We start from the raw sequence: 12,497 nt of genomic DNA, 5'->3' as shown, positions 1-12,497 counted from the left end.
CTAAAGCTCAACATAGTTCACAGTATGTGCTATAAACCCGGCTTTGTAGATTTATTGGTTTCGTAGAGTACCGCAGTGACCTTTGAATTAAATGCAGTCTTATTTATACTGCTATTTGCTGCAATGCATTACAGATTTACAAAGTCTGGTCCCCTTTTTTATTCACCTTTTCAGCGGAATGCATTGTGAGATTCGAATGCTTTGAATAGCTGAAATGCACTGCATTCCAATTAAAGAGCCGAGAAATTCAGCATGTACAATGAAAAGATTATCCAGAGTTCCCCATTTAATGAGACAGAGTTTTCTGTGGCTGTGATTGTGGCTCAGCCTCTGGCTGACCTTTTGAAAGGGTCTGAGTGAACAGTGGGCTCAAGAATGACCTCGTTCTATGCTTTATGCAGCTCCCAGTACTTTCTGTTGCCCATCCTCTAATATGGATATTATTCAGTTCTGTTCCAGACATGATCATGTTTTTATTATTGATCTTTGGATTCTATTCTATTCTATTCTGTTATAATTTCTGATGAATATATTACTCTTATTTATAGGCTTTTTCGAGTGATTTCAGTATTATTATTATTATTATTATTATTATTATTATTATTATCTATTGTATTATTACCCATACCCGTGGCATTATTATCAGGTATGTGTGCTTTGATTATTAAAAAGTCATTTTGTGTAAATGCAGTCAGAGATGAGAAGCTAAATTGGAAGAGCAGCATTAATGTCACATTGAGGGTAGATTTATGGATGCAAGGCCGTAAGGACACCTGCTTTCTGTTCTGTAACTCATGATAAAGCACACCTGCATGTGCGCCGACACTGATTTGTACTGACATCTAAAAAATATGGGTACCCATGAACTTCAGCTGAACTTACAGTTGACAGCTCAGTGGACAGTGAACAAGATATATTGTTGAGCATTGTTTTTTGGCTGAGTCATCACTTTTGAAACAGGAAGGAAAGACCTTAACTGGACATGGGTAAGACCCCTGAAAGACCCTAAGACTTTATTTGTGGCGGGCACCTGAGAGATTTAAGATCCCATTAGTAGAGAAGATGATGGAGGTGTGTAATGTGTAAATTTGGGTGGAGTATTGAGACACAGAAATATATTTAAAGTGTGCAAGCCTGTGTTCAGGAGACACTTGAACGACCTGTCTCTGTTGTTACTAATGCTGTAACAATAAACTGCTTTGCCTAAAGACTTCGGAGGTCTCAGACTTTGTCATTTTTTGAAAAGTTTGACTTAGAGACTTAGAATATTTTGCAGACCAGAATATTTTTTCCACAACATGTTCTGTTCTGTTATCAAAATATATGAATGATCGATTCTGAGGGGGCGACTCAGTGGTTAGCACTTTCACCTCACAGCAAGATGTCGCTGGTTTGAGTTACTGGCTTGGTCAGTTGGCATTTCTCTGTGGAGTTTGCATGTTCTCTCCATGTTTTGTTATGGGTTTTCTTCAGGTGCTCCAGTTTTTCTTACAGTCCAAAGACATGCAGGATAGGTGAATTGAATAAACTAAATTTGCCGTAGTGTATGTGTGTGAATAAGTGTGTATGGATGTTTCCCAGTACTGGGTTGCAGCTGAAAAGGCATCCACTATCTAAAACATATGGTGGATAAGTTGGTGGTTTATTCAGCTGTGGTGACCCCTTGAGGAGCAAAAGGACTAAACTGAAGGAGAATAAAATGAAATAATCCATTCTGTTATACTGTATTTCAGACACTTTTCTTTTATGTTAAATTTGACTACTCTTTTCTATTCAAACACAAATATTTTTTAGTTCACTTGTTTATTTATGTAATGTAATGTAACATTACATTACTTGTTTATTTACCCCTGATTAAAATAGTATTATATTTTGTCTTGCTCTGTTCAACACAGAAATTGAGACATTTAAAACTTCATACAATGGCTTTGAGTAAAGTTGTTGACACATTTGTTGACACATTTAACTTCACTCAACAATATGTTTTTGCTGCTTGTTCAAACTACTTCCTTTACACAAGCTGAATCAGCTTAATTCTTGAGTTTTTTTTTTTTTTGAGACTTCATAAATGTTTTATGTTTAATTTACATAAATTTGTGAAAATAAAAACAATTAAGTTAACTTAATTTGTGTTAGAACACCCAGCATCAGTGTGGATGGGGCAAAACGGGTCAGTAACGGGTCACTGCATACATATTTATAACAAAACTGAGCCTATAACATAACTGCCTCTTTTCATTTTCTGTGAAAAATACAAGCATTCCCTCACTTTTGCTGAATATCGGTTTAATAATCAATAATAGCCATTATGTACAATAAGTTCATACACAATGGGAAATAAAGGCAAGCAATCAGTCAAAGATGTAGAATCAGTGTACGTGGTTACATAAATTAATATATTAACTTATCTTTGCACTACAGAATATAGTGAGATTACATCCAGCGATAGATTCTTGATGAAACGTCCGACATGCAGCTCTCACCTGTGGTTCTGTGCTCAAAGCATCAGCTGACTGCCTGGAGCTCAGACGCGCGCATACGCTGCAGCACTTGCCAGAGTGTGTATGTGGTCAAGTAATGTGGTATAAGACGTGATGTTTTCAGCAGCATAGTGTGGATGGAGAGCTGTTCAGAAACACCAGGTGAAACGTCAGTGTGGACGTGGATCGTTTTCATTCTAAAATGCCATTTTAAAACTAAAACGTATCCGTGTAAATGGGGCCTGACTATAACATGTTTAGTAGAATGCTTTGTTGTGAGATGTCATTGCATCATTGTATAGTTTTTATGAGTACTTTTCTGTACAATTGTAAAATTGCAATAAATATGCTCAATGTTACAAAGATTTTGTGTAGTTCCTCTCCCTCTACAGCAATTTTTTTTACATTTTACTCCATACCAAACAGAACAGGATTAAAAACTCTAGCAGCATTAAGGGCAGAAAGGAAATTCTTAGTTTCATTCATTGATTATTCTCTTAAATGTGTTGCTTGTGGTAGTTTTGCCGCTGTTTTGCAATTTGTTAGCTCTGTAGAAAAGCTCAAAACTAGCTGATATACATTAAAAGCCAGACATCCTAGATTCAAAGCTACAGATCTTCAAAGAAAGCTTTTTTAGCCTGCAAATTAGGTACTTTTTTTAGCCTGGAAATTAGGTACTTTTCAAGTTGGAATTAGTTAATAAGATAAATTTAAACTAGATCTGCATTTACAGGATCTGCATCAGTCTTCAAACAGTTTGTGTTTAGCTGTAGTAACATAGTTCTATATGTTTTATCATACCCTGTTTTTTTTCCCTGTGCCAGAGGTTGTTTAGATGCGTTTGTCATCAAAACTTAGACCAATATCTGGTCTTGACTGTAAGTGGTTTGTTTGTAGTGAATATGTAGTGAATGCCAGAGCAGTTGACAGCTAGAGGGCCCTCTAAACACACTGGTCTACATCCACACATGCCAGTTTCAGATCTTTTGTTGAAGAAAAATAATGTCTGGAACTTTATAAACTCTAACTTTATTCTGTCTTTCTTTTTGCAGATATTTCAAGGATATCATATTATGCAGGTAAGACAGCCTTGCTTTCTCTCTCCCTCTCTCTCACTTTCTCCCTGAAATGGATTTTAAATTGATCGGGGGAAATGTCAACCTAACCTTAATCCACCCTTTACTGAATCTGAATTGGGCAGAGCGTGTTCTCCTGTATAAAGCAGATCAGTACATTCTGTTCCAAAGCTTGTCAGCCGCCTTTGGGCTGCCCGTATGACAATGGATCTGAATTTTAATTCCTCTCATATACCAGCTTTTTCTCATTTGATGTTTTATTCATTTATGTAAAAATGCTTTTTAAAGCAGCTGGGTTTTGGTTTATAGCTGTAAATCTACAGTTTCTTATGCGCCTTGAGGGAATGTTGTTCAATGCGTAGTCTGGTGCATCCTCAATTCATTCATCATTTTCTGAGAGAGCAGAACATTGTCCAATCAGATTCAAGATATCCAGCCAATCAGCTGATGTTTCATATTTTTAATGTTGATTCTTTTTTCATGGCCAAGGGCAGGGCTATTGGAGAGAAAGAGGGCTGGTTTAGACAGTAGAGTTCCTGTGTGTCTGTATGGCATCTATGGAGACCATTATTAAGCGCAAAATGGGGCCTATTAGCTGATATTTGAGAATGCGGTTAGTATAGCAGGAAATGACCTGTTTGCCCTTCCTATAGGAATGAGTGCTTGGAATGGGAATAAATATCTCTGGCAAGCACAACAAGGTGAAACTCTTAATAACAGCCACTTATTATGTATTTTTGCATTATGCTTTGCAATCAAACATGGATTGGACTGAGATTATACTGTAAAGAAAAAATAATGCAGGTTTTCTTGACCTTTGTGTATGGATTATTTTCATCAAACTGCTACTGTACTGTACTATACTTCCATTATATATGCTGTAGTATATATAGTTAAACAAAAAAGTGTGTATTTTCCTATAGTTCATATAGTTTTCACACCAGAATAGACACTGTAAAACCCAGCAGTCAACTTTATCAAATGAATTGAGGGTAGTTAACTCAAAATTTACTGAAAGTTCATTCTACTCATTTGAAAAGAGTTTTGAACTCAGTGTTGAAGATAATGAGTTAATTGAATACCTCATTACTTCAACATAAATGGAGTAAGTTCACAGTATTCATATAGGTTTGTTTTTTAATTCAAATGGTTTGAAGCAATCGGTGTCCTTAAACGGTTCGAGTTGAATTAACTTACTGGATTTTACAGTTCTCAGTTGGTTTGAGTTTTCTTCATTTATCGGGTTTTACCGTGCTCATATTGCTTCATTTACTTAAATGGAATAAGTTCACAGTACTCATTAGGATTAGTTTTTGAACTTAAATGTTTTGTTGCAGTCTGTTACCTCAAAGGGTTTGAGTTACCTTCATTTTTTGGGTTTTACAGTGTATCTTTTATTAAACCAAATGACACCTACATTGTTACCAGATCAAAAACTACTTGAATTGCATAATTAAAAAGGCTACAACAAACTCGAAAAGCTGCTCTATTTAAATGCAATTTTCTAATGTCTTTAAATTTGAGTTAAAAGTATATTAATTATAATATTCATTTGACAGATTTCTTATTTACTGATTTTTAATGTAAAAACAAATAGCAATTCCTTCACTTTACATAAAAACAGTTTCATTCACTTTTTAAAAAGTAAAAGTAAACTTTTTTTATTTTCATACCAACACTTTTTTATTAAAATATCATCATCATCATCACTATTTTTTTTTTTGTTGCTAAAATTGCTGTCTCGGTGAGAACAGAAAACAAAACGCTAAGGAAAAAGTGTGGATGAACCTTGTTTTCATGTACTTTCCTCAAATTCCGTTTGATGACAATTTCTCAGATGCTATTTCTTATCATTTGATGTTTCTATCTCTCTCCCCATTTGTCTGATTTTTGCTTTATGATTCTGCCTATTACAGTAGAACATAGACAGGTTGAAGTAGGGCTGGGCGATATGGCAAAAAATGCAGTCATTATTTTCCATATTGAACGATAATGATATATAGTTTGGTACAAGTTGTTAATGCTTCCAGTACCCCAACAATGACTGAAGCCACAAAAATGAGAGGGTCCATTAAATGGCACAACAATTTCGGCCGATAAATTTTTGGTGGCTGAAAATTCGGTACAATATCAACACACTTCCCATTTTTGCACATTTCTGCCGTGTGATTGGCTCTTAGATCAATATAGAGTAAAAAAAGTCCAGAGCTTATCATTTTTGTTGACCTATATTTTAAAGCGATTCAATATAATATCGTTTATCGGTCCAGCCCTAGGTTGAATTTTCTGATTAAGCTCTGATGTGATTTCTTAGAGATGCAGTAAACAGCACAGAACAAGGGCTTAACTGTAGTTAGTAAGCTGAAATGGCATGCTTGGGATTACACACAGTCATACATCTCCTTAATGAGCGTTCCTCAACATAAAGGATTGTATTTGCAAAGCTGATGATGCACTTGTTTGCTAAATAGACTTTAAAGGTGTAGTCCATTCTTTACTTACCTTCCGAACATATATGATTTTGTACACAAAAGAAGATATTTTGAAGAATGTTGAAAGTCAATCAGTTATTAACATTCTTCAAAATATCTTCTTTTGTGTTCATCTGAAAAAAGAAACTCTTAAAGGTTTGGAGCACTTCAGAGTGAGACACATTTTTTGTGTGAACTATCCCTTTAAGCTTTGTTTGCAGTGATGTTTCATCATTTATTTACGTACATCTCTGCAACTATGGGCTGTTGTCAAAAACAGGAAACCGGCTTCCTTCCTTGAGTCTTTGTCATGTACCTGACGGACATTCCTCCAGTCCCTCTCGACATAAATGTCCTCCATGCTGAACTATAAAAGATATATCATTTCTTCCATCGTTCATAATGTGATTATAGGAGCTTGTAACAACTAATAATACTTAGTATTTAAATATGCAACACAATACCGAGAATGTAAACAGAAGCCGGACCACCCAGCAGAACAATCCTAGTCAAACCCTGACCCTGAAAAACCTGATCGGCCACTTCTTTTGGCTCATTGTGTTTTGTAAACAAGACCTAGCCAGCCAATGGAAGTTTGCTCCACAGGACTAATTAGCATATTTGCAGATGCCCCTCCTCTTACTTCAGTTGGCCTGATTCTCTCTCCCTCTCTCTCACACACTTTCTCTCCTGACACACTCCGCTGGATTGTGAAAATTACACACATCGTCACCGCAGTGTCTCTTTTAATCTGGATGAACTTCAGAAAGGCAGCTGAAAGGAAGCACTTAGCATGTGAGGATTATTCTTGTCGACGTTTCTGCATCTCTTCTCTGGATTACTCTGGACAGCTGTGGGATTTCCTTGTCACTTCAGCATCTTCTTTCCCATTGCCTACATTGGTGGTTTTCTGAAAGCATTTTTTGCATCCACGTTCCTAAAATCCTAGTGGATCTCTTTATGTTTTCACACCTTTGGATTTAAGCTTCAGTCAGTTGTCCAATCACCTTCCTGTGACCTCACACCACGTCGTACTCTTTAAAAGCCGTCTCTGGTGGCCTGGTCAAGGTGCGTTGCGGCGGGCCGGGGTCTCCCCCTGCTCCCTATGACCGTGGCAGGGAGCCGGAGAGCCGCTGGGCCTGGGAGAGAGACGAGAGCGGAGGCCAGCGGATGGAGAGCAGCGGCTGCAGTCCCTTCCCTCTGTGCTGGGCAAGAGGAGCCTGCGTCTACTCCTACCCTCCCCCTCTGCCAAGTATGTCACCCAGATACACCACTGCAACCCGCTTCCAGCAAACCTCCACGATACTGTTTCACGTTGAATCCTTCTTGCAGGATGTAGAGTATTGATTTAGGAGTCTAGGAGCTCCAGTAGGGCTGCACAATATTGGAAAAATCTGACATTGCGATGTTTTGTTTTTCTGCCATTGATATCGAATTTCACCAGATGACTTGAATAGCTCTATTTGGAAAGAATTCATTCATTTAGATCGTTTGGGATGATTTCGAAGGGAACTGAATCATGCATAAAATGCAATAAACTTATCACAGGCATAAACTAATACAATAGAACAATGATAAAAGTTAAATAAACAGTGTTTGTGGGGGTCAAATTGTACTCAGATGCAGAAATTAAATAATCAAATGTAAAATAATGCTATTTATTATATAATTGAATCTTATTAACTTACAAATGGTACAATTTCCTGTGCCTGAAAGCTTTAAACTCTAATGAAATGCTCTCACAATCCCAGGCCTTTAACATTATGGTTAAACTCTGCAGTGACTCCACAAATCTCATGTGTTCTGAACTGTCATTACTGGTCAACTAGATTCTGCGATGTGGTTATTGCGGATGCACACATTGTGATATTGATAGTGCAGTGATATATTGCATAGCTCTAAGCTCCAGTATGACCTATCATGACCTTCCTAATGTTTGTTTGTTTATTTCTATCAGTACTAATGTTGGTTTTTAGGTTGGGCTTAGTTTAAAGGGGATCTAGATGTGAAAGAAGTCTATGATCTCTCTAGAGTGTATCTGTGCGTTCACACCGAAGGCAGCGAGAGCGTCGAAGTTCACTCTGGCTGCCCTGGCGACAATGCTGTCTGCCTTCGCAGCTCCACTGGCGAGAGTGGAGCCAAAATTCACTACATTGATCTTGTATTTAAAGGAGCTCTTGCAGCATATCAGCAAATCAGTTACATTCCCACATAAAAACTTGCTTTCTTGCATGAAAATGTTGCATACTTTTATCAAATTCATTTAACTATAGAAGATCAAGTTGTTGCATGTGGTGTGACATTATTCCATTTATACAATATGTGTCCTTATGTCTGTAATATTCTGAATGTGCAATGCTGTTATGTATTGCCCTTATAGTTAGCATGAGATTCCTGCTTTTTTTAAGAAAAAACGTAACATTGATGCACATCAGTAACTCCCCAGTAACTTTTTTTTAATGTATTTCCCTGTAAGAAAACATTGTAAATAATTGTAAATCACAATAATCAAACCCGTGGGAACAACTGTGGTCGGAACCAAAGTTCAGTGACTGTGTTTTCTGGAGTCCTCTCCAGTGGTGGACTTCTTGTTTCAATTGCTTGTCGCCGAACTACGTCATAGCTCATTACCATAAGGTTGACTTGATTTCAGCTCTCCTCGACTTATCACCGCTGTCTTCCATAGAAAATGAATAACTTCCGGCTACTTTGATGCTCTCACCACTTACGGTGTGAACGTATAGTAAATGACTCTTAAAAAAATCCCCATTTATACTTTGATCATTTTGGTTACTCTCGCTTTAAATTCAAATGAGCTCCCAGCCTGCTTTTCAAAAGTGCAAAGCTACAAATGTGTCAGCATAGTGGCAGATTTAAAAACAAGACTAGTTTTTTATCAAGTGTGACTATAACAAATTTAATTAATACATTAATACCATTAGAAGCTGATTATATTCAAAGACTATTGCCACACAACTGTTTAAACCCCTTATAAAAGTGATTTTCGCCTAAAAGGTCCCCTTTGATATCTTAACAGAAGACAATTAGTAAATAAACTCTACTGTAGAGCTGTGCTAAATCCGACATATTAATTGCACTTATTGTTTCTCATAATATTTAATCAGTACTTCAGGTTTTTGCTTGAGTAGTTTTGTTTATAGTGTTAGATGAATCTTGGCAAGAGATTGAAATTGACAGCACAGATTCAGTCTTTCTGCTGTGTTTGCAGAATATCGGTAGTTACTGTAACTGTTATGTATGGTGACTGCAACCGTATTCAATACCAGCATAGATATGTTTTAATTTTGCACATAATAATCACTATTCAGTATTGTATCTTTATTTAGACTTTGGAGAAAATAGAGAGGCCAGATTTATTATTAAACTGCTCTCTAGAATGCTTCATTCTGGTTTACAACATTCTGAGGTGTGTTATTCTTTGGCCTGTTGAATGCCTAATTCTGATTGGCTGATGAACATTTTAAGACATGCAGTTATTTGCAGGGAACCACACAGCTGAAGTAGTTCCAGGCAGGTCTTGATCACAATACACCACATCCTAACAACATATGACATAAAAATATCATGTCCGTTTATGCTGTTGTTCATCTACAGTATCACAGAAATGGAAATCTTTTTTAAAATATAATTTTTGCACATTACCGTCATGGATGGTTAGGACAAATACTTATTTTAAAGTAGAAAAGATACCTATTGTCTTGTGTCACGGTGCAGTGTCATGTGTAGTTAGAACATGGTGTTGAATTCAGTTACTTTACCAGCCTACAACTGTGAAAAAATCTCACCAAAACAGCAGGCCTTTCAATGAAATGCATAAGAATATAATAATAACTACAAAATCTATCAGAAGACATGTGAACAGTGTTGTTTGCTGTGATAACAATAGTATAAGCTGAATAATTGACTTAGGTCCACTAAATAATTAGAAACAAATGCACACCTGAGCTGTAACAGCATCACCACCTAAAGCCATGATGACACTGCAGTTTTCATCCCATAGACGTCCATTCATACTCTTGCGAATGCAACAGACCAGAAATGCAAGATTGTGTGACAAGCTTTACATGTCGCTACATTGCAAAGTTCCAGAATGGTAAACTCTGACCTGCAAAACCGCATCACATCAAACCAATAGAAGATGGAAAAAATGACCTCTCTGTACAGAAATTTAAAATATCGACCTATCGCTTGCCTTTAAATATCTGATCATATTGTTATTTGCACCTGTTTTTGCAGCTCCGTATGACAGATTTTCGCATGCCGCGGTTTCAGGTGTGCATTATTGTTCTAACAATTTAATGGGTTGTTGTCATTTGTTCCTTCCTTAATTTAGACCATGATCATAGTGAATATATTAACTTTTGAATGGTATAGTTTTGTGGCATGTAGCGTTGTAGGATAAGCAGGAAATTGTGCATACAAACATTATCCCTTTTTTATCAGTTATTGTCATATGTTCTACTGCTGATAGTGTCATTGTTAGATTAATATCATTTAGGTAATTTATTGCAGGAAATGACAATAAGTCAGAATGAAATATTCCATGTTTTCAAACCTAAAGTATAGCATACACTTCTGGACAAAAAAATGCAATAAGTCATGACAAGGTTAGATTATCAACATCATAAATTGAATCCTGTTTTATTTACTGATGCTAAGTTGTTTATACTAGATATTTTTCAAAAACTTCTATACTACTTAATGTGACATTTAAAGGCTTAGCTACAGCTAGGTTAACTAGGCAGGTTAGAGTTATTGAGCAAGTTATTGTATAATGATGGTTTGTTCTGTAGACTATCGAAAAATATCTAGCCTAAAGGTTCTAAAAATGTTGGCCTTAAATAGTGTTTAAAAAATTAAAAACTGCTTTTATTCTAGCCGAAATAAAACAAGAAAAAATATTATTAGACATATTGTGTGAATATTTCCTGCTGTGTTAAACATCATTTGGGAAATATTTTAAAAAGAAAAAAAATTCAAAGGCGGGCTAATAATTCTGATTTCAATTGTATTTCTAAGTATGTGATATTTCTTTGACTGATTTAGGAAAAAACAGCCATGCTAGCGCAGCAAGTGATGAATGATTTTTACACGCAATATAGGACTGAGAATTCAGCTCTCTGTCTAAGAGCTCCAACTCATTAGGCTGAGTTTAATGAACAATCAGAGAGCTGCTGTCAGCCTGATTATCTGTCCGCTGACTTCAGTGCAAGAGCAGTCATGTAGGTGGAGTGGAGCTTCATTACTGAGGGCCCAATTCCCATTGGTGCTTCACTCATTGTGTGTGGGAATCTTACCTCATACTAGAATATAATAATGCTTGTTATCATTAGTTTTAGTTTCATTGTTAGGATGTTGCTAATAGAGCATGTTGACTGGTTATGTTTTTTTTAACATTGTGTTTATTGGGTTTTTCCAAGTTAAACACAAAGTACAGAATAAGCTAAATAGATCTTTCATCCCCACACATACCACCTTACACGTGTCCCAGATCTTCAACCCATAGTGCCACAAATAAACCATCAATAAATCAAATCATGAAAACATTAAAAAGTCAGGTTCTAAGCTTTCTGTCCTGTTATACCCACGTACAAAATAAAGCTGCCCCAGATTTTGACAAACACATCTTGCTGCTTTTTTAAACACATTTTTTTTTCTCCAAAGTCTTATAGGATGACACTTCTTTAATCCACATGGAAGTAGAAAGTGGTTTAGAATCCATTCATCTCAAAGTTAAACATTTTATGGCTCTATTTACATTTTTATTTTGTTTTATTTATTTCGTACTTTCACAATAAAAAATGCTGGGTTCCACACAATCGATTTGTGCTGGGGCAGCATCACAGAACTTATACGTTTTTACAAATTTAAGTAGATCAAACATAAAACGATCATGCTGTCCACCAAAAGACTTAAAAATTTTTAATTATCCGCTTGTTAAGTGGTGACGTACTGTATGTAATACTGTTTCCGGGTCCAAGCTGCCACTCATTTGAGTTGAGAAATCATTCGTTTACGCTCACTTTATAGTCATATCACACATTAAAGTTAATTTTATATAAAGTCATAGTGTATACACAACGATCTCTGGGCTTGCTGCATCACAAATACCAAAGTTTTAACAATTTATAAAAAAATTTATAATTTTATGGCCATTGGATATTAGGCATGGACATATACAGTTGAAGTCAGAATTATTAGCCCCCCTAAATTATTAGATTGCTTATTTATTTTTTTCTCAATTTCTGTTTAACGGAGAGAAGAGTTTTTCAACACATTTCTAAACATAATAATTTTAATAACTCATTTCTAATAACTGGTTTATTTTATCTTTACCATGATGACTGTAAATAATATTTGACTAGAAATTTTAAGACAATTCTATACAGCTTAAATTGACATGTAAAGGCTTAACTAGGTTAATTAAGTTAACTAGGCAGGTTAGGAGA

General features: G+C 36.0%; 1 protein-coding gene across 34 annotated transcripts in view; it reads left to right on the top strand.

Moving 5' to 3' along the window:
* Positions 1-12,497, top strand: part of ptk2ab (protein tyrosine kinase 2ab) — a 135,581-nt gene that overhangs the window by 16,679 nt on the left and 106,405 nt on the right. For 21 of the 34 annotated variants that reach the window (XR_015510205.1, XM_087285051.1, XM_087285039.1 and 18 more), the window contains 1 exon segment: positions 3,533-3,559. The exons of 4 other annotated variants lie outside the window; for them this stretch is intronic. Coding sequence is in view for 16 of the 30 variants with exons in the window: in XM_087285042.1 (XP_087141168.1) it covers positions 3,533-3,559 (27 nt within the window). In the remaining 14 variants the exon portion in view is untranslated. 34 annotated transcript variants of the gene reach the window in all.

Source organism: Danio rerio, chromosome 16, assembly GCF_052040795.2.
Source record: "Danio rerio strain M-AB ecotype USA chromosome 16, GRCz13ab, whole genome shotgun sequence".
Classification (NCBI taxonomy): Eukaryota; Metazoa; Chordata; class Actinopteri; order Cypriniformes; family Danionidae; genus Danio; species Danio rerio.
This window is presented reverse-complemented; position numbering and strand designations above follow the sequence as displayed.